This window comes from Ceratotherium simum, chromosome 6 (genome assembly GCF_057802395.1).
Source record: "Ceratotherium simum simum isolate JZ-2026a chromosome 6, ASM5780239v1, whole genome shotgun sequence".
Classification (NCBI taxonomy): domain Eukaryota; kingdom Metazoa; phylum Chordata; class Mammalia; order Perissodactyla; family Rhinocerotidae; genus Ceratotherium; species Ceratotherium simum.
In genome coordinates this window covers 89,538,424-89,558,812 of record NC_141905.1, presented here as the reverse complement: position 1 = coordinate 89,558,812, position 20,389 = coordinate 89,538,424, and the positions used below count along the sequence as shown (strand labels likewise).

Genomic DNA, 20,389 nt, shown 5'->3' with positions numbered 1-20,389 from the left:
GAGCTGTCCTCTCCAGTGGTCTTGACTTCCAGCTTTGCAGTCAGCACGAAGCCAGGCTAGGGGGCAGCAGAATGTTCCCGAGGGTCCACGCATAAACCACCGTGGGGGGCTCTCCATGCACCCAGATGTGTTTAATTGACCCAATTCACATCAGACTGGGGCGACAGCGCCCCATCAGGGCTGTGGGTGGCATGCAGATTCCTGGCTACGGTTGTCCTCAACGCACAAAACTGCTGCTCTAACAAACTACTGGGTGTACGTTCAGTAATAAAAGGGAAGCATCTTAGCTAAAGGATCCTAAAATTCTCCTGGAGAGGGGCTTCTACGCGAGCAGAGGTTTGGTCCTTGGAAAAGTGTACGAGTTTGCAAAGTCCTGCTGGAGGCCGCCGCCCTGCGCTAAGTGCCTGATGGGTCCCTGAAGTCACAGCAGCTCCGGGGAGGGGCTCAGCTCATGGGCCTCCTCCCTGCGCCGAGGCGGATGGGGGACAGGCTGCACCTGTGCCACGGGAGCAGGAGGGCGAGCTGGGGGCTTCGCGGGGCAGTGATGTGTAACGGGGAGGAGGGAGTGAAGAGCCCCCAGCCTTCCAGCCTGGCATGAGGCCCCCAGTGGGTGCCCTGTCTTCATGAGGCATCTAGCACCTGGGCTCGGGGCCACCTGAGCCGTCCCCACCACCACGTCCAGCCTCCTTGCCCTGGCAGTGAAACCTCCCCACATTCAGCTCTCTCCTTGTGGGGGCTCCTCGTTAACAGGACCTGGGACCCCAAAAGGAGAGTTTCAGGGGAGAGGAAGGTAAGGCCAAGCACCGTTCAAAATCAGTTCAATGAAGGGAAGCTAACTGAGGTGAGCAGGCCCCACTGCCGACCACCCCGTGGGACGGCACCAACTTGCTGGCACCCAGCCGGGTCCTCTAGGACAGTGAGGTGATGTTGGAGCGGCCACCAGGGGGCGCCATGATCTTCTGAGCCGTGCGTCTGGCAATGTGGTCATCGGCCTGAGATCCTGCAGAAAGGCGGGACGTGGGCGCGGGAAGGACAGTGGAAAGTGGTGGGTGGGAAGTGGATGCAGACACTGCTGGCCACTCCCATAAGGCCAGGACTGCAGAGCCCCCCCCATCCCCGCTCCCCCGCAGGTCCCTTATGCTCCCCAGGTGGCTGTGGTGGGTAGACCAGGCGATCGGGCAGGTGTTCCCACCACTGAGGCCTCGGATGCATGGGAAAGTGAGGCCAGCGTGTGTTCAGCCGGGGGCTGGAGGTCAGCGCTGACCCTCCAGGAAGCCCGTCCCGAGGAGCACAGGCTAGGCCAGACCTGCCTTGTCGTCCTGTGCGTCTCGGGCTCACCCTGCACATGAGCCCCCGTGATGGGAGAAGGCTGCCCCTGGCTTTCAAGATGATGCTGGGTTTCAAAGTGGCCCTACGTCCCCAGGAGGTGACCTCCATCACCCCCCGAGGGAGAGGATGAGACAGGACATCAGGGGGTGAGCTGGCCCCACCCGAGGGCTGGAAATAGAGAGGGAGGGTCTGCTCTGGTCTTCAGGGAGACCCTGGGGCTCAGTGCTTCTGGAATAATCTCAGTCCCACATTGTGCTGGAAGCACTAGCCAAGCCCTGACCAGAGGCCCGACTCTCGTGGCCTGCACACTGGGGCCACCTGAATCCTCTGAGGCATCCCCGCATGTCCCCAAGTGCCCACAGGCCCCTCCTCACACATGGTTCTGGGCTGGCGGGGCTGGATTCCCACATGGTACTGGGTCCCCCAGAGGCTGGGCATCTCCTGCTCAGCCCTGGCTCAAAGTGACAGCCCCCTCCTCAGCGTAGTTGATTCAAGAGGGGGTCATCACAGCCACCTGGGGCAGACGCTGGGGCAGATGCTGGGGCAGTAAGGATCTTCCCTGGCTGGGCCCCACACCCCTGGGCCCCATGCAGGGCAGGGGCCCTACCCTGGTGGCTGCCCGCTGTCTATGGCCAGATGTGGGCGGGGCCTGCAGCTTTCCCAAGCTCACCCACCCAGGCACAGGCTGGGCCCTGGTACCTGAGGCCCTGCGGCTCCAGGGGCTTCCTGCCCCTCAGGATGCTCCAGCGGAGGCCCCAACCCACCCCAGGCTCCACTCACCAGACAGGCTGAACCCCGACTGGTGCAGGTTGCGCACGGGGGGGACTGAGATCTTCCCTGGGCAGGACACGCGGGCCTGGGCACCGCCCCCTGGCTTCGTGGGCACCATCACCTCGTGGACTGGCCCGTCATAGAGGCCTCGGGGCACGCCGTGGATCTCTGCCAGCTGCGGGGCGAGGGGGTGGGCGTGAGAGGGGCTGAGCCGGCCCTGAAGCTGGAGGGCAGGAGGTCCTGCTGAGAGCCCACCTGCTCTGCCTGCTGGGCTCAGGAACTCCAGGGCTCCCCGCCAATGAGGACGCTCATCCCTCGTGCTCGGACCTACACTTGCCTCCCCTCCCACCTACACATGGGTGCACATACAGGCGTGCACACACCACTTCCTTCCCTGAGGCTGGGTGGCGATGCCCTGAGCTGGAGCAGCATTTCTCACACGAGGGCTGCTCTGCAGAGGAGGCCTCTTTTTGGAATCAAAAACTGGCTCCAACAGTTTCTGCCTCCTCAGTAGCCATCGGCCTGGGGCCCCAGCACAGCCCCCACTCCGTCCCCGAGGAAGCCCTGAGATGGAGGGCCTGGGTCCTGTCCTCCCTGGAAAGGGCCCCAAAGTCAGAGGCATTTCCCAGTAGCCACCACGATGGACCAACGGTCTGTGGATTGAAGCAAAGCCTTCAGACGTGCTTGTGTTTCCAGCTGCCACCTCCCTCGGGACTTGTGGTTTGGACTATGGCTGGTGGGCGAGCCCAGACTGGGGGGGATGGGAGGGGTCACAGTGGGGCGGAGGCACAGGTCCAGGGCAAGCGAGTGGGGGTGTCGAGTCCCGAGGCCTGGGTCTGAGTTCTGCCCCGCCCTGCCCCCACTGCTTAGGCCCAGTGGAGGCCCTGGGTGAGTGAGGGACCCGCTCTGCTTTCCTGACTGCCAGGGCTGGACGGGCAGCACTGACCAGGAGGAGAAACCTCTCGGATGCACAGAAGGCTTTGCACTCTGCCCCGCCCGGCTCGGGCCTTACCCTGCTGCGCGCCTTTATCCTCTTGTAGACGAAGTCAGGGAACGTCTTCCGTGGGATGAAGCGGCCGGCCCCCGGGGTGACGAACAAGTTCCCGTTCTCCAGCACGACCCTGCCCTGACTGACGACCACCACGGGCACTCCGCGGCACTCCACGCCCTCGAAAATGTTGTACTCCACGTTCTGGGGGGACAGGGTGAGCATCCAGCACCGCGGCACTGTGCCCTCCCAGCCCTCAAAACACCCTGCGGGCCGCCCAGCGTCCTCGGAGGCCTGCGAGCCTGTTCCGGGACCTCGGACCAGACGCAGTCAACTCAGCGGGGCCGGAATTCAGAGCGAACCGGCCCCAGCCAACCTCGCCCAGTCCTGAATCATGGGTTTTGAGAAGGATAGAGGGTACGTGCGCGAGCCTGCAGTGGGGTTAACTCTCTGTGAGGGGGCCCTGCCGCGGGCTCCTCGTCCCTAGGACGGCCGTCACTGGGATGAGTGAAGCTGCTGCTTCTGCCTGTGAGCGCCATCCCTGGGATGCTCCTGGGAAGGCCGCGAGGGGCTCCCGGGCCCCCTGCCCCTGCCCCTGGCCCTGACTCAGGGACCAGGCTTCTCTTACCAGGTTGTGGCTCTTGGCAGAGATGATTTTCGTGGCCCTGGGGTTCCATACAACCAGGTCAGCATCGGAGCCCACAGCCACTCGCCCCTTCCTTGGGTAAAAATTGAAGATCTTGGCTGCATTTGTACTGGTCACAGCAACGAACTCATTCTCGTCCATTTTCCCTGACACCTGAGAAGCAAGCAGGCAGAGCTGAGGGGGAGGGAGTGCCTTTCCTGGACATGTAGGGGGCTGGTCTCGGGGCTTCCAAGGACGGTGGCCCCTGACCCCCGGCAGCGATTAGTGTCAGCACCGCACTCCTGGGGCAGAGGGTGCTGCCGCGTGCGAATCGGCGGGTCCATCGCAGTCACGCTGCTGGTCTGACCCTTCCTGTGCACGAAGCCTGGTCTCTGTGCTCACGTTGTGGGTAAACAAATGGTGAGGCTCCCGCAACAACGTCTGTGTCCCCTGGAGGACGTGACAAGTCTCTTTGGGGGGACCAGGAGGCCTGGGGAGGCAGGGCCTTGGTCCAGGGAAGAGCTCAGGGCCAGGGTTGGGGGTGCGTGGGGGGCAGAGGACACCGGGCAGTGCTTTCCAAGTGAGATGGAAGTCTGAGGAAATCTCTGGCATTGTGGGGAGATCACTACCATGCAGAGTGTAATCCCCTTGGGGATGGGGACCTCACTCCCCCTCAGCCGTGTGCACAGATGCGTTCTCCACGCAACATTAGAGTCAGGGCTGCACAGCAGCTGTGGGATCTCCTCCGGTGACAAGGATGGAAAGTGTGAGGAGCCCTGCATGGCAGGGCTGTGGGGGGACAAGGCCCCACGGCCACACCCTCCGACCTCTATTCCACGCGGGGGCTTCCCTTTCTGACGAACCGTCAGAATCCGCTGGCAGCCCCGCTCCTGGTGGGTGCACCGCGTACCCTCCTTCTGTACTCACCACGCACTTCTCCCAGACCACGGACATGCGCTCCTCCACGCCGTTGGTGCCCTCGGGGATGAGAGTGAAGTTGTCTTTGCCCACGGCCTTCTGGGCAGTGGTGAAGGTGCAGTGGGCACTGCCAGTCACCTGGAGGTCCCCGCTGAGAACAAGCCGGAGTCAGAGGAGCCCAGAGGGGCCTGGCCTTCCTGAGCCAGCAAACGCCTGGTCGGCTTCGCCCCCTACCCCGGCCAACACGGCCCATAGGGGTGAGAGGTCATCTAGGGCAGTGCTGGGCAGACCCTATGCCTCGGTGTGGGGGACACAAGGGCCCAGGGTTTGTGCAGGAGAGGCCTGGAGTGGCCAGCAGGCCGAGGTCACAGTGGGGCGTGGAGCCTGCAGGCTGCCCTGGGGCTGCACAGAGCAGCTCCTTACCTGGACAGCAGGGAGGTGAGGTGGTCTGCAGTGGTGGGATCGGGGTTGATGGGGGGCGAGGTGACGAAGGCTGCCGCCTTTGCCCAGTTCTTGCTCCAGTAGTGCGAGCCGTCGGTGCCCAGGCTGGCGGTGATGGGCTCCCCGAACACGACCACGCCTGCAGCAAGGCCCGTGAGAGGCGCCCCCGCCAGCCTGCGTGCCCCCGGGACCCGAGCAGGGCGGAGGCCTCGGCACTGCGCTGCTGACACCCCTCGTCTGTCCCCCAATTTCCCGACCCTGGACAGCTTGTCCCCCACTTTCAGGGCACCTGATCCCCGGCAGGCACAGCCGGCCTGGGGCTCCTCAGGGGCATCGTCTCCAGACCCACTCCCTCAGAACTCCCTGCTGAGGGTCAGGCCTGCAGACACCCCAGCTGGACCACACGCTGGAGTGAGATACCATCAACTCACTGCCAGCCCCGCCCGGCCTCGCCCTGTGCGCCGACCCTGGGATCTTCTTTACCCGCCGCCTCCCTCAGCCGCGTGGGCGTCCTGTGGGCAGAGGGCACCCAGCGATAGTCATGTGGGCTCCCGGTGGGGTCAGTTGGGCAAGGGTCCGGTGCACATGGAATCAGGATCTCACGCACGCACATGCACACGCACACACACAGTTCTCACTCATTCCTGTGGAAACAGGGCCAACAGGCCCCACGGTCTGCTTCAAGGCCCCTGGTGAACAGCTGCTGCTCCGTCAGGATGGGAGACTCTGTCACCCCCACCCCACCGCCCTGCACAGGGAGTGGGCACCTGCGTCTCCCACAGGCCGCATCCCTCGTGTCCCCGGAATGAAGTCCCCACCACGAAGAGGCCAGGCGGGGCGGCAGGCTTCTTCTCTGTTGGGCCTGCCTGTTCTGAGCCTCAGTGCAGCCAGCCGAGCCCCGGGGCAGCTGAGAACGTGACCCCTGACCCCCACAGAGACCCTCCCCAGCGTGTGGGGTCCAGGGCGCCACACTCACCTCTGCGCTTGGCTTGGGCAACCACATCGGCCGCGCCTTTGCTCATCACCTTGGTGACGTACAGGGGGCAGTTAGCCTGCTTGGCGATGGTGACGGCACGGTACACGGCCTCGGCCTCCACCTGAGGACAGGGTGCTTAGGCCACACGAGGGCCCTGGGGCCTCATGACCAGTGTGGCAACGGGATGCCCATGGATCACCCATGGATCCTGGGCCTGGGGGAGGCACCCCTGGGTGGGTGAGGACCCTGGTCTGGGGCTTGGTGCCCAGGATCTGGGCTAATCCATGCAGTCCCCAGGGCCTGACCACACTGCCTTCTCTGCCCTGGGTAAAGGCCTTGGGATGACCAATGGTCATGGGGGGACATAGCCTGCCACGGGGAGGGCCCGTTGATTCAGGCATCCCAGATGAGGACAGCGTAGTCACAGCGCTGCTGGGGCTGTGAAGCAGGGCCCAGCCCCAGGGGAAGGCAGTAGTCTGGGATACGTGCTCAGCAGGCACAATCCTACCTCCTCAGGGTGGCTGAGCACGTGGCCCTCGGGGCCAGTGATGCCGAGCTCCAGCAAGCGCTTCTGCTCCTAATAAACCGACAGGACACCACGTTCCAGCCCAGGGGCAGCGAGAGCCCTAGGGAGCCTCGGCCTGGGCATGAGGTCCACGGCCCAGGAGACCCCACTCCCCAAGATGAGTCCCGGCCGCCGGCCTCTCACATGAGGTCCGGCTCCCCAAGAGAGTCCCGACCCCCGACCTCTCCCGTGAGGCCCCGCTCCCCAAGGAGAGTCCCGACCCCCGACCTCTCTTGTGAGGCCCCGCTCGCCGAGGAGAGGCCCCGCTCCCCGAGGATAGTCCCGACCCCCGACCTCTCCCGTGAGGCCCCACTCCCCGAGGAGAGGCCCGACCCCCGACCTCTCCTGTGAGGCCCCGCTCCCCGAGGAGAGTCCCGACCCCCGACCTCTCCCGTGAGCCCAGAGGAAAACAGAGGAGCAAGGAGGAGAAACTCCACTGCGGGGCCCACTGCCCCGTGCGCCCCACCCCACCGCCCTGGGTGAGAGGACTGCGTGGGGCAGGTGGGCAGGTCCTCCCCAGGGCCGCTGGGATGTGACCCAAGGAAGGCCACTAATCCCACACGTGCAGTCACTGGTCGGAGGAACACAAGGGTCCAGCTCCCAGAGGGGCGGCAGTCCCTGGGAGGAAGCACTGGGAAACCCCCATTTCAGGTCCCCATGAAGCAACATTTTGGTTTTGGGGAATTTTTAATAAGAAGTGTGATGATCACAAAAAAATCTGTGTTATGGCCAAAAGCCCCCCAGGCTCCCCTAACTCCCTGCTTGCTTGACCTTTGACTCAGGGCAAACTATTTACCGGAATACGTTCAATATTCCCTCCCTCGGGTTTGTGGGATTAAATGCTCACATCTGAGCGTCTTGGGGTCCCCCTTGCGCCCCCGCCCCGGCCGCACCTCCTCCACGATGTCCCCGTTCTCTGCGTGCACTTGGGCCACGGCTCCCAGGTCCCGGATGATGCTGAAGATCTCGTACATCTGGGAAGAGAGGCGCACGGGGCCGTGTGGGGCTGCGTCTCTCCCAACGGCAGCCTAAGGGACTCCTGCTTGTTCCCCATCTCGGCACCTGCTCTTACCTGGCCATCGGTGCACTGGCACCTGTCCTTGTACGCCATGAAGACCAGGAAGGAGTTCACGCCTGCAGGAGAGGCGAGGGATCAGACGTTCGGCCGTCACCAGTCAGACACTAGGAGCCGTCCCTGCTCCCCGATCTCCAGAGGGGCCAGGGCAAGGGCAGCCCTCTCCCATGGGTGCCTCGCCAGCTGGCACAGCGGCCCTCGGGCATCAGCCCCCACAAACACTCCCTGACAAGCTGGGAATGGGGGATGGGGTCGGCCCCAGGCCCCTCCTTGCCTGCACCTCACTCTCCGAGGTCAGGAACCAATTGTTCCCCAGTGGCAAACGCAGGTGAGAACCCCTCACAACCCATCACAAATTCTCCGCACATCCCCCTCACTAATCCCTCACATCCCCCTGCCCCTCACACGTCCCCTCACTAGCCCCACCACCACCAGTGGACAGGAGGGGGCCGTGCGCTTCGGGCTCACTGCCTGAGTCCTCCCTGGTCTCTACAGGAAGGTGGCCTGGGCCATGGTGTGCTGGGTGGCCCTCACTTTGGCCATCTAGCCCGTCACCTGCCTGCGGGGGCCTCAGAGTCACGCCCTCCAGGCCCTGGCTCACAGCACGTGCTCAGGGGACCTGCTGTGAGGGGAGGCAGATTTCAGGGTCCTCAGCCAGGCTGGGCTCTCAGGAAAAGCAGAAGGAACAGGGTGGGCTGCCCATGTGTCAGGGCCCAAGAGGAGGAGGGTCGAGCTCTCCTGTTTCGTGGGCAGCCAGCACCTTCCCACATCCCCCAGGACTCAGGACCAGATTGGGAGCCCACCTGGGCCTGAGGCTGCATCCCAACCCTCCCACCACCCAAACCCTCGGGCCGGAGGCCCCTCCCTCCTCCATGGCATCTCACTGGGTGGGAAGTGCCAATGTGAGGCACTAAGGCACACCTCGGAGAAACTGAGTCACGCATGCCCCAGGAGCCACCACAGGTGAAGACCTGTCCTGGGGCCTCTGAGGGAGGCTGCTGGTCAGCACGCAGGCCCGGCGCTGGATGCTGCCCAGTGGACCAAGGCCAAGGACCCGTTCCTCGCTCTGCTGGGAGCAGACCCCCGCCGAGCGCTGCCTGGAGGGTGAGTGGTGGCTGCAAGTGCCTGCTTTCTACCTCTGCTCTGAGCCCAAGGCTGCAGGCCTCCCAAGTCCAATTACAGAACAACCAGGAGGGCAGAGCTGCTGCCTGGAGTGAGGTGCAGAGGCCAAGAGCCCACCCTGCCAGCCCCCCAGCAGGGGAGGGGGTCCTGAGTACCAGAGGCCACCGGTGTGAGGACCGCCACTCTTTGGGAAATAGCCTCCACAAAGCCTCCCTTCCTCCTTCAGGTCTGCAGAGAGATGGGCATCTCCTGGGGGTGCAGGAACCCTGTGCTCCACGGCCCTGCCAGGGCCTGCAGCCAGCAAGTCGGGCATCCTGGCCCGTCGGCCCCACACAGGCTCTGACCCCGACCTCCCACTCCAGGCCGTAAACCAGGGACCACACTCGAAGCTGGATTACCAGAGAGCAGTTACCACGTGCATCTAACTCTGTCAAATCCACTAGGGAACTTCAGGGTGGCTTTAGCTTCTTTTGATGACTTTTGATGAAAAAAAATTAAGCCTTGTTTATAGCCTGGCCTGTTTCAGCTCAGGCAGCAATAGAGGACAGTGGGTTTTAAAGCATTCTCCTTCTAGAAGGACCTTATGATGCTAGGAAAACGCACAGCACTTCTCCTTCACCCAGGGCCAGGAAACAAGGGGCCGAGACGGCAGCCGCGACCCCCACATCCTTCTGTGAGGGGGACAGTCACGGGACATGTCCCTCAGACGTGGGAGGCAGACGGCCTCTCAGGCTAGACCCTTTGCAAGCAGAGCAGACCTTCTTCATAAAGACTCCTGTCCAAAGTCCCCCCGTTCCCGGCCACCTGCTCCGGGGTCAGATGGATGCACGGTCGGCATGGCCAGGGGCTGGAGTGGGCGCCCTGCCCTCCCGAGGCCGGGGAAGCCCGGGGTCCCACGCCCGCCCACGCCTGCAGCCGCCCCTCAGCCAGCTGCAGGAGCCGCTGCTCACCCTTGTCCTTGACCAGGGCCTCCAGCTCCTCCCCGATGCTCTCGTGCCAGCGGGGGACGTCCACGTGCAGGGAGTAGTCGCAGCAGGCCCCGCTGTCCGCTCGCTCCCGCCACTGCTCATAGGCTGCCAGCAGGCTCATGCCCGTGTCGGGGCACACATGGTCCACTGTGGGGGGCAGCGTGGTCAGCGGAGCCCCTAACCCCGGTCACTGGGAACCACCGCGGCCTCCAAGGGAGACTGGCTTCATGTTCCCAAGAGATGAGGAAGCGCGTTTGAGAAAAGCAGAGGAGAGGCCACGGGCACCTTACATGGGGGCTGTGAACCTGCCCACTGGTTCTGTGCAAAGAGGCATCGTCTGCCCCACATCCCCCAGCCTCTGTCTGAGCAGAGAGGGAAAGTCCGAGTTCAAGCCGCCCCACTCTCCGATGGACATATCACATCCCCAGGAGCACGAGTGGCAGTTTAGGGCCTTAACCTCCAACACAGGTCTCTGCCTGAGTGAGGCGCACCTGGAGGGCGGGTGGAGGCAGGAGGGGGAGGGCGCCGCTGTCTGTGGTGCTGGCCCCAGCAAGCCTGCCCAGCGGCACAGAGCTGGTTTCCTGTGCCTCACTGACTGCACACCTTGGACAGTGCCACCCCATCCCCAGGGGAAACGGCGAGTGCACGTGGCCACTGCACTGTCACACAGCCCCCCGCCCTTCACCTCATGTCCAAGGTCTGAGCACTGCTCACAGCCTCTCCTGGGTGCAAGGAAAGAGCTCGGAGTGGGGGTGGCCAACAGGAAGGGGCAGCCATCCCAGGGTTACTGACAAATGCTGTGCCTTCCTCCAGCACCTCTCACTCAGGGCCCTGCACTTCCCCTAGCTCAGATCGTGAACCCAGGACCCCGTGGGAGTGCATGTCCACCCTGCCCTGTGGGCTGTTCACAGCTCCAGCTCAGGGTTGGCAGGCTGAGGAAGACAGACAGCTTGACAGAGGCCACCCCCATGCCTGCAGCATCTCTCTGTTCTCACGGTGACACCTCACAGCTTGTCTGATGCCTCAGCACGGGCACGAGCAGGTGATATCAACCAGGAAGATGTCCTGGCCAGCCTGTGCCACCAGTGACAAGTATGAGCAATGGCCTGGAATGACCAGTCTCCTTAGTCAAACTAAAAGACGGATCATCGTTGCTTTTTTTTCACTGTGTGGTTGAGTAAACCAAACCAAGCCATGGTTTTGGCAATGGCTAAACGTCACTTGTGAAGTGGCCCAGAGTCCTCAGTGTGGCCCTTCCTGCTGGCAGCAGTGGCAGCACTCACAGTGCCAGGCACAACAGAGCAACGTACATGCACCCACCCAGTCCTCACGACCTTCTGAGGAGGGTCTTCCTGTGCATCGTCCTACAGACTAGGAAAGTGGGGCTTCCCGAAGTTAGCCGAGTTACCCGAAGTCACGTAGTGATAACGTGGGGGAGCCAGGCTCAGCTGGGTTTGTGAGACCAGGTCTCCACCACAGCGGAGACATCTGCACTCAGCACTGCTGAGCTGGGGGCATGCAAGGCTGAGCCCAGAGGTCCCATCCTGGGCTCCTGAGCTGACCACAAGCAAGTGCACAGTGGGCAAGAGAATTCACCTCACAAGCTGTTGAACGGGCTTCTCTGCTGAGCTTGGGGGGTTTTATGGGGACAGCACAGGAGCTGAAGCATGTTGGGACGGCACAGAGCCAGCATGAAAGAAATGGTAATTCTGGTGGCTATTGATAGGATAGTAGTAAGTATTTTTGTCATCCTTTTTCTAAAAACACAGCCTGTCTTTAACTCTTGTTGACAGGGGCAGGAACTTTCTGCGAACCAAGCTTCGTAGATGTGAGGTTCAGGCGCAAACGTGTCTGACACTTCAGGCAACACAGCCCCTCCGCTTGCCCAGGGCATCTGGGTTTTCCAAACCCCATCCTTGGCCAGCTGCTGGCTGCCCAGGAAATAACAAAGTACTAGGCACACGTCCATTTGTTCTAGATGGAATCTGAGAAAATTCCCCCTGGCCAAGGCACAGCGACTCGGAATGAGAAACAAGGGTAACAGAGGACACTCTGGGGTTTCTTAGACTGAGCTATAATCGAGGGAAAAAGGACTGAGGAAAACTGCAACACACAACGTGGCCAGAGGCCCAAGGCACGGGACGGGCGCTCCCCACCGGCAGACACTCACGTATCATGGTGGTCCCTCCTGCTAGGGCGGCCTTGGTCCCCTGGCAGAAGTCGTCAGCTGGGGTCATGCCCAGGATGGGCATCTGCAGCCTGGTGTGTACATCGACCCCTCCTGGCAGGACCAGCAGGCCATGGGCGTCAATCGTTTTGACGCCCCCAGGGATGATGAGGTTTTCTCCAATTTGTCTGAAAGCCACAAAGGGAGATTTCACTGGTTATAAAGAGCCCGGATCAGAACCTGAAGGGGTTCCTTGGCAACACGGTGGAGCTGGAAGCGTGTGTTTGGGCTCTTGTCCTTGAGGAAAAGGACAGTACGGCCAGGACTTAACTGGACTGGGCCTTGGACTGCCAGAGAGCAGGACACCCCACTCAGTGGTTCCAGAGGGTCACCATGGAGGAGCCAGCCTGTGCACAGGGCACTGCCCTTGTGGGGTCCCCTGGCAGCTTTGCTGACTAGTGGCTCGAGCTGCTCGACAGATACAAGCAGAGAAGCTGATAGGTGTGGTCAGGAAGCATTTATTAAGCACCTACTGTGAGCCCTGCTTCGTCCTAAAGCTGTGATAACACAAAGACAGGCAGAGGCCATGGTCCCACTTTTCCAGACGTTACGACTAAGACATGAGATTCTGTTATCATGAAGTCTTGGGCTAGAGCCGTTTCCAGGGAACAAGGTTCTGGAAACAGACATTTACACGGATTTCACCCAAAAGTAAGCTTCTGGATAATGTGTGATCATGTGTACATGTATGATATACGAGGAATTCGAGGCAGAAACTTACTTGATCAAACCGTCTTCTACATACAAATCAGCGTAAAAGGACTGGTCATCATTCACGATCTTCCCTCCTCTGACCAGAAGGCAGTCGCTCTGTCGGAAACAAACAAACAAAAAGTGGATACTTTTTCTCCAAACTGAGTTACCCAACAACACCTTTAGTATGAATTCTTATTCTGGAATTAAAATTGAAATATTTGGGCACAATTTGTATACATAAAAACAAACACCAAAGTCCGCACTGTGTGCCATCCCCCAAGAATGGGGCAGCGGTGGTGCAGAGGCAGCTCCCCAGGCCCCCGCACAGGTCCACACCTCTGGTCAGGCAGCCTGGCCTCGCCAAAGGCACAGGGATGAACAGGAACCAGCTCCTCACTGTGTCAAGGCAGGGCCGACGTTAGTGAAAGTGCATCAGGGCCAGTGAAGCGGATTATATTTACAGCTTCACATTTATCACCGAACTTATAAAGGCCAGGCTGAGGGAAGAGGTGCACAAAGCCTTGCAGTGTCCCCCTGGCCTAGAGGTCCACCCCTCCTCCTCCATCCACTCTGAGGCGGCTCCCGGCTGACAGCTGGGCTTCGTTTCACAGCAGAATCGCGGCCTGTGATGGTGCCGGGAGGCGGAGGGCAGAGCAGCCCCAGCAGGCAGGTCCCTACCCCTGGGGAGGCTGCATCCCACTGGAGGGAGATGGACAATGACGAGACATCACAGACAAGGCCTTCACAGAATGTGACAATCGCAAGACCACGCAGAGGGTGACATGATGGGGGTGGTGGGGAAGGAGGTGTGGTTACTTCAGGGACGGAGAAGGGCCTGTCTGAGGGGCTGATGCGGGAGGTGATGCAGCCAGGGGCAGCATTCCAGCCCGGGGGGGGGGGGGGGGGGAGCAGCCCATGCAAAGCCCCTGAGGCAAGAAAGAGCTTGAGCTGATTTAGGACAGGAGAGGAAACTGTGGCTAGAACCTTCTGAGGGGCGGGGTGAGAGGCCCAGAGCTGGGGGTGGGAGGAGTGGGGGTGGTGTGAAGTGTGCTGGGCTTGGGGAGCCAGTGGGCCACCACGGGGGTCCCTAATCAGGGGTTTAAGCATGGTCTGATGGGTGTTTCAGAGATCACATCGGGTCTGTGTAGCAGGCAGACTGTGGCGTTCAACGATGGAAACGGGGCCATCGCTTGGGTGGTTTCTTTGTTGTTTTTTTTTTTTTTTGTGAGGAAGATCAGCCCTGATCTAACATCCATGCCAATCCTCCACTTTTTGCTGAGGAAGACTGGCCCTGAGCTAATATCCGTGCCCATCTTCCTCCACTTTATATGGGATGCCGCCACAGCATGGCCTGACAAGCGGTGCGTCGGTGCGCGCCCAGGATCCGAACCCGGGCCACCAGCAGTGGAGTGCGCGCACTTAACTGCTGCGCCACGGGGCCTGCCCCTCACTTGGGTGGTTTCTGAGGCTGACCAGGTGAGATGAGGAGCCCTGGAGAGGGATTATGGGGCCCGATGAGAAACGAACTCCAGTGAGGCTGGGAGTTGGGTGGGCAGGAGCTGTTGATGGAGGGGCCATGGGGGTGAAGGGCCAGGACGACATGGGGGTGACCACAGGTTCTGGTGCTGCCTAGAGGACCCCGAGTGGGTGAACAAAGTGTTGGGGAGCAAGGCCAGCTCTTTGTGGGCCACCCCCACAGCACGGAGCTGTGGCACCAGGTGGGGTTGAGCCAATGCTCGGCAGCCACCAAGCCACTTCTAAGAATCCCACCAAATGGGCCGGCAAGAGAGGAGTTAGGCAGAACGTGGGTGTCACGTGATGGAACTCTGCACGGCTGTCAGGGGTGATGGTCTGATTTCGGTGGAGAATAATGGAGAGAAACACGAGAAAGGAGCAGAAAGGCAGAGTTCGATGACGTCGACAGGAACACAGCTTTACAGCACCTTCCTCCATCATCTTGTTCGAGCCTCCACACTCCCTACGACGTGCCCAGGCAGGAATGACAGCTGCATTTCACAGGGACGTCAGGTGCCTGCCGGGGGCTTCTGGGTGCCCACCCAGAGGCCAGGCCAGGACTCCAGCCCGGGTTTCTGGCTCCTTACACACCATCAGCCTGATGCTGAGAGAATCAAACTGTGCAGTGCAATTAGCAGGAACTCTAAGAGGCCACCAGGATGATAAATAATTCATCACTCCTCAGCTTTATTACATTATTCTCTGTTCTTCCGGACATCTAACTGTGTGGAATGAATTCTCAGGAGTCTATCGATTAAAGGTAAAACCACCACCCCATGGGCTACAGAAGGACTGGCAAACTATGCCACAGACTATCCTTACCCAGCCTGGGGCTAAGAGGGGTTTCACATTTTGTGTTGGGTGAAAAACATCAAAAGAAGAACATTTCACAACTCATAAAAATTACATGAAATTCACATTTCAATGTCCACAGCTAAAGTTTTACTGGAACACAGCCACACCCGTTCATTTCCGTATTGTCTATGACTGCTCTCCTGGCTGGGCTGAGTAGCGACAGAAAGAGTACGGCCCACAAAGCTGAAAATACCTGGCCCATTAGGGAAGTTTGCTGGCTCCCGGTCTACAATACGGCCTGTTCCCAGCGGCCTGGGCCTCGCCCCACTGAGTCTGGCAGAGGCTCACTGCCCAGTCCCCCTGGGCCCTAGACCCAGCCCTGACCAGTCACATCATAATTACCCACTTTGCCCAGCTTCTGCGGCCAGTGTTGAGACCCCACCTGCCTTCCCTGCAGCGTCCCTGCTTCAACACTCCCCACACCCTCCCAGTGGACCAACTCACTCTCAAACAGGCCCAAGGAGAACCCAGCCGGGAAGAGGAAGGCTTCTGGCAGGAAGACACTGGTGGTCTGCATCCCCAGCTCACCCCCACCACCCACCCACACACACACAGAGGTAGGAGGAGACTGGTGGTCTGGGTCCCCGGCTCTCACTACTCCTCCCCCGGCCCCCAGTCAGGAGAAGACTGGTGATCTGGGTCCCCTGCTCTCACACCACCCCCCTGCAGGTTGGAGGAGACTGGTGGTCTGCATCCCAGTTCACCCCACCCCCACACCCACACACACAGAGTTAGGAGGAGACTGGTGGTCTGGGTCCCCTGCTCTCACCTCCCAGTTTTCAGGCACCCAGACTCAGACCCTGGGCACCTTCCTGGATTTGGAAACAAGAGGAAAACGTAACAGGGCCGGGGTGCGATGCTCACCAGGATGAGGGTGGAAGCTCTCCTAAACCAGCTGCCTTTCGTCTGACCCACCCGGGGTGGGATCATTCCCACCCTCAGCCTCACCCTCACCTGCGTGCCAGCCACTAGCCGGCTTCCTACATCAGACAGGACCCTGGGCCAGTCTTGACACATGATCCTCAAGAAGCGGCTCGAGTATCTCAGGAAGTGAACCAGAAAAGCCACGAACCCCGCGGCCCTCCAGCTGAGGCCAAGCCCAGAGTTGGGTCTGAGACCCGCGGGCTCCCCCGCCACCGTCCAGCTGGCGCCCGGGCGCCTCCCTCCCGCCCGCCCTCCCTCCTCCGGGCTCCCGGCCGCCTGGAGGGGGCGGCTTTGTTTCCTGGCAGCGCGGGGTGGACATCGGACCTCCCGCACCGGCGCGTGTGGGTGCCGGAGGGTCTCCTCTAGACCGCGGGGATCCCTGGGTCAGCGGCGACTAGTGAGCGCTCGCCTCCCCCGGGGTCTCCGAACTCCGGCCCCGTGGAGGGGTTCGGGCCGCCGGGGGCTCCGGTCCCAGCGGCCGGGGCTCAGTCGCTTTGTCTCGGACAAAGAACTCCGGACGCGGCGGCGGCGCGGTCCGGGGATCGGGCGGCCGCGCGGCGAACAGCAGCTCCGGCCCCAAGGCCGGGCCGGCGGTGTCAACAAAGGGCCGCGTCCACCCGCCGAGCCCGAGGCAGAGCTCCAAGACCCCGGCCACGGTGGGGAAGGGGGCACTTCTGCGCTCTGGGGAGCAGGCCTCCCCCGGCCCCGAGCCCTCCCTGGGCGCAGAGGAGGTCCCGGGGAGGCCGGCAGGGCCCGGGCCTGTGCGCCCGGCTCCGTAGGGTGGTCCGGCGCGGCGCTAGCGAGGACCTCGGCGGCGCAGGAAGAAGCCGGGCGAGAAGGACCAGCGCCGGGACAGAGGCACGCGCGGGGACTGGATCCGGAGGGCAGGGACCAAGAGGGTCCACGCCGGGGCCCGGAGGCCAGGCCCCGCCCCGGGCGGGGGGCGCGGGGCGGAGCGGGGCCTGGAGCTGGGCTCACCGTCATCCGGGGGATGCTCTTCTTGCCCTGGAAAGACATCCTGCTCCTCCGGCCGCGCCGCCGCCGCCGCCTCGGTCGGCCCACGCGGCCTGGAGGTCTTGGGCGAGGAAGCGCGGAGCCCGGGCGGGTACGTGGGGGCGCCGGGCGTCCAAGTGCGAGCGCGCCGGGCCGCGCAGCTCCGGTTCCCGGCCCCGCCCCCGTCCCGGCCCCGCCCCGGCCCGGCCAGGCCCCGCCCCCGGCCCGCAGCTGCTCCTTTGCATTCGAGCCCTGTCCCGGCCGCGCTGGATACTAACCCCCAACTCCCCGGCCCCAGACACCCGCGGCGGCCACAGGACGAGATCCTTGCGCCCCGGGTCCCGCGCGGACCGGCGGACGCGTGCTGGGTGGGGAGGGGGCGAGGGTTGCGACAGGTCCTGGCCAGTGTGTGTGCGGAGTTTGCACCTCGGGAAAGAGGGTGGGAGAGGTCCGACGATGTCCTGCCAGGCCCCGCCTTCGCCCCTGCCCAGCAGGGCCCGCTCCCTGTGACCCGAGAGCCCAAGGCCGCCGGGATTGAATCCAATCTCAAGTCCAGTCCCAGGCCCTCCGGGAGCCGGACTCTGTCTGAGAAGGTGTCTTTGGCCAAAGCCGGGCTCCTTCGCGGATGGCCCGCGCCGGGATCGGAGTGCCGGGCCGTGCACGGGCCCTGGGACCAAGCGGTGGAGACACCTCCCCGCAAGGCTTCTCCATGGTCGGCCGCGCGAAGCTTGGGGGCAGGAGTGAGGGGACAAGTTGGACAGACAGAGATAGGAAGAGACAGCGAGACCGAGAGAGACACACAGAGAGGCAGCTACCCAGAGCCCTGGACGGACCAGGGACCTAGAACTAGGGCGGGAGAGGCCGAGACCGCCGGGCAGAGCTGAGTGGGGGTGCGCCGGATAGAGAAGTCCCAGGCCCCAACTCGCCAGTCAGGGAGAGGGAGGCCCCGCCGCGAGCCCTCGCGCCCCTCGGAGGACCTAGGGGGTTTGGGAAGGGGATGAGCCCCTGGCCCACGCCCTGGCAGTCTCCGGCGTGGGTGTGTCATTTCTCCGGGAGTCCGGGCCCGCGTCCCCCTCGCACTGGCCCCACCGCCCGCGACCTCTGCTCTGCGGCCACTACCTGCTGTGGGCCGCAGGCCAGGGCCGCTCCAGGCTGCTCTTGGAGACTTGCCACGGCCTCGGGGCTGTCTCCGCCTGGCTCACCGGGTCCCTCCGGGTCGCCGCGGGGCCCGCTGTAGGGCTCTCCTGCCCGAGGGTCCGGGCGACCGCTGCCCAGCGCGTCCAGCTGCAGCGTCTTGTTCTCAAAGGCGTCCTCCACGCAGCGGAAGACGCCCCCGAGCTTGGGTCGCGCCCGAGGGCTGCCTGCGCCCAGCGTCCTCAGGCACGCGGGCAGAGGCTCCGCGGGCTCCTGCGGCCGGCGTGCAGCCATGGCGGGAGCGGGCGAGGGGCGGCCGGTTCCGGAGCCTCCTGCGCCGGGTCTGCGCGACGCGTGGGGACGGGGCGGACCGGCGCCTCGCAATCTCCCCGCCCCTGTCCCCCAGCCCGCCCCCAGCCCGGCCTGGCGCCCGCGCGGAGCTGGCGCTGTCCACGCAGCGAGTGCTGAACGCGCCGGCCTGGCCCGGGGCGCGCGTTCTGTCCCCGCGAGGCGCCGCTGCCAGCCCTCGGTGCACGTGTGGGTTCCGACCTCCCGCCCAATCCGCAGGAAAGGCGGGCGGGCAGGGAGCACGCACTGAAGAAACCACAGTCCATCGGAACTCCAGCCACATTTCAGGTCCCCGAGGGAGATCCCACGCCAGGCAAGGAGGCTCTGACTCTGAAACGTTTGGCGAGTCGCGAGGGTCGGGCTAGGGGGACAGGGAAGCGCCCACGGGAGCTGCTCCTGACCATCCTTAAAGCCGACTTCAAGGTTTTGGGGTGAGACACGGCAGAGGGACTCAGTCCGCCCAGGGTCACAGGGCGAGGCTGTCACTCCGTCAGGCCCTGCAGGGATTTACTTTTAAGGAAAAGATAACCTTCGCATTCTGTTTGTGCAGCCCGCATTTCAAAGCTTAAGTTCAGACAATGAGAGGCACTGCGGGGACCCTCTAGTACCAGCACCGCAGAAGTCCGACCGTCCACAGAGCTAGATCAGCAACTTTCCCAGCCCCCTTCCCACCTCTGGTTTCCACTCCCCCAAAGAAATCAATAAAGTGGCCTTTACTCACATGTGTGGGATCGTCCTCCACTGAAATCTGTTGCCAAGTGTTCTTACTCATTCCTGGAAATTCTTTCACTCTTCTAACTTACCTGAATTTTCTCTTCCGATTCTCATTTGATAAACAGCTACAGGAGGTGGCCTTCCTGGTGGCTGACCCCAGCCAGGTGCTGCCAGGTACCTCTGATTTCAGAGCCTGTCCTCTAGGAGATTTTCCATGATTTAGGGTGAGGCTGCAGGTAAGACGCCTGGCTCCCCCTCCCCAGCGCGCAGAAGGCCCAGGTTCACCATATCTTTCTGGTGTGGAAAGAGGCATCATAGTTCAGAGAATGGACACGGAACACAGAAGTGGCTAACATAGCCGATAAGTCCAAACTTTAATACCTTGTGAGGAGGGGAACTTTGATATTCTAAGATTTAAAACAATTTTTTTATTAAAACTGTACAATAATTTACAAATGAGTAAAAATTCTCTGGTATATATCATAGGAATCACAATACAAAAATATGTGTAAAATTTTGTAGTTGATCACCACACAAACCTATTTTAGGCCTGTGAATACTGTGTAGCACTGAACAGAATATCACGTTTAGAATGTGGTTATTAAGGAATTGCTTCAGAGAACACAAATACTGCCCTGGCATAGTGCCGTGAGAAAACAAATCCTAATCCATTTTTGCATAAATTTACAGTAAAGCTTTTAAAAATATACAGTAAACAAATATATGATTTGATACAATATTTACAACTTGATTTTCCTGAGCCTAAACGTAAATCCATTACTGTGTTAAAACACACAATCCATCTTAAGGTTTCAGTGATGGGGTGATGGTAAATGGAGATCAATGTCACATGCCTTCAAACCCACTTCCAGCACACCCTCCTTCCTGACTTCCAGCATTGGTGTTCACCAGCCGTGTAAGGCACGCAGGGGATCCTGAAGGCTATGGGTTCTTCGAGGGCAGAGCACTTTCAGGAAGAGCCACAGTCCTTCAGCAACTGGTACTCCAGACCGTGGAAACGAGGTTCACACACATCCGTGTCAACAAGGAAGCTGCAATTTACATGGATTTCTAGTTTAGACAAATGAAAACACTTGTGTTGTTCTGGGTATTGTGCACATGTATGATTATGTTGATAATTGTTATGCTGTACACATGTCCACATCTTGGTTACACAGCAAACATTTCTGGCAACGTTTTGGGGT

The 20,389-nt window shown here is 61.5% G+C and overlaps 1 protein-coding gene across 2 annotated transcripts; it reads right to left on the bottom strand.

Annotated features, from left to right (window-relative positions):
* Positions 1–105: 105 nt before the first annotated feature.
* Positions 106–17,107, bottom strand: DPYSL4 (dihydropyrimidinase like 4). Of its 2 annotated transcripts, XM_014794100.2 has the most exons (14): positions 16,974–17,107; positions 12,727–12,815; positions 11,949–12,133; positions 9,761–9,925; positions 7,686–7,747; positions 7,507–7,587; positions 6,557–6,625; positions 6,049–6,169; positions 5,055–5,211; positions 4,641–4,782; positions 3,717–3,887; positions 3,113–3,292; positions 2,110–2,275; positions 106–1,000 (listed from the first exon to the last, which is right to left on the bottom strand). In XM_014794100.2, exons 1-14 carry the CDS (start codon positions 17,010–17,012, stop codon positions 909–911), a joined length of 1,719 nt encoding a protein of 572 aa, XP_014649586.2. In that variant the 5' UTR covers positions 17,013–17,107; the 3' UTR covers positions 106–908. The 2 variants fall into 2 exon arrangements, with proteins under 2 accessions (XP_014649586.2, XP_087289006.1); XM_087432880.1 differs by lacking the exon at positions 9,761–9,925.
* Between the last annotated feature and the right edge of the window lie 3,282 nt (positions 17,108–20,389).

Bases quoted from the DNA above. Each gene is read 5' to 3' on its own strand.
- DPYSL4 (XM_014794100.2), bottom strand. From the start codon at position 17,012: ATGTCTTTCCAGGGCAAGAAGAGCATCCCCCGGATGACG. The intron at 7,588-7,685 runs GTAAGAGCAGGT...CTCTCTTCCCAG, and splicing joins GCCAGTGCACCGATGGCCAG to ATGTACGAGATCTTCAGCAT. The intron at 3,888-4,640 runs GTGAGTACAGAA...CTTGCTTCTCAG, and splicing joins TGGTCTGGGAGAAGTGCGTG to GTGTCAGGGAAAATGGACGA.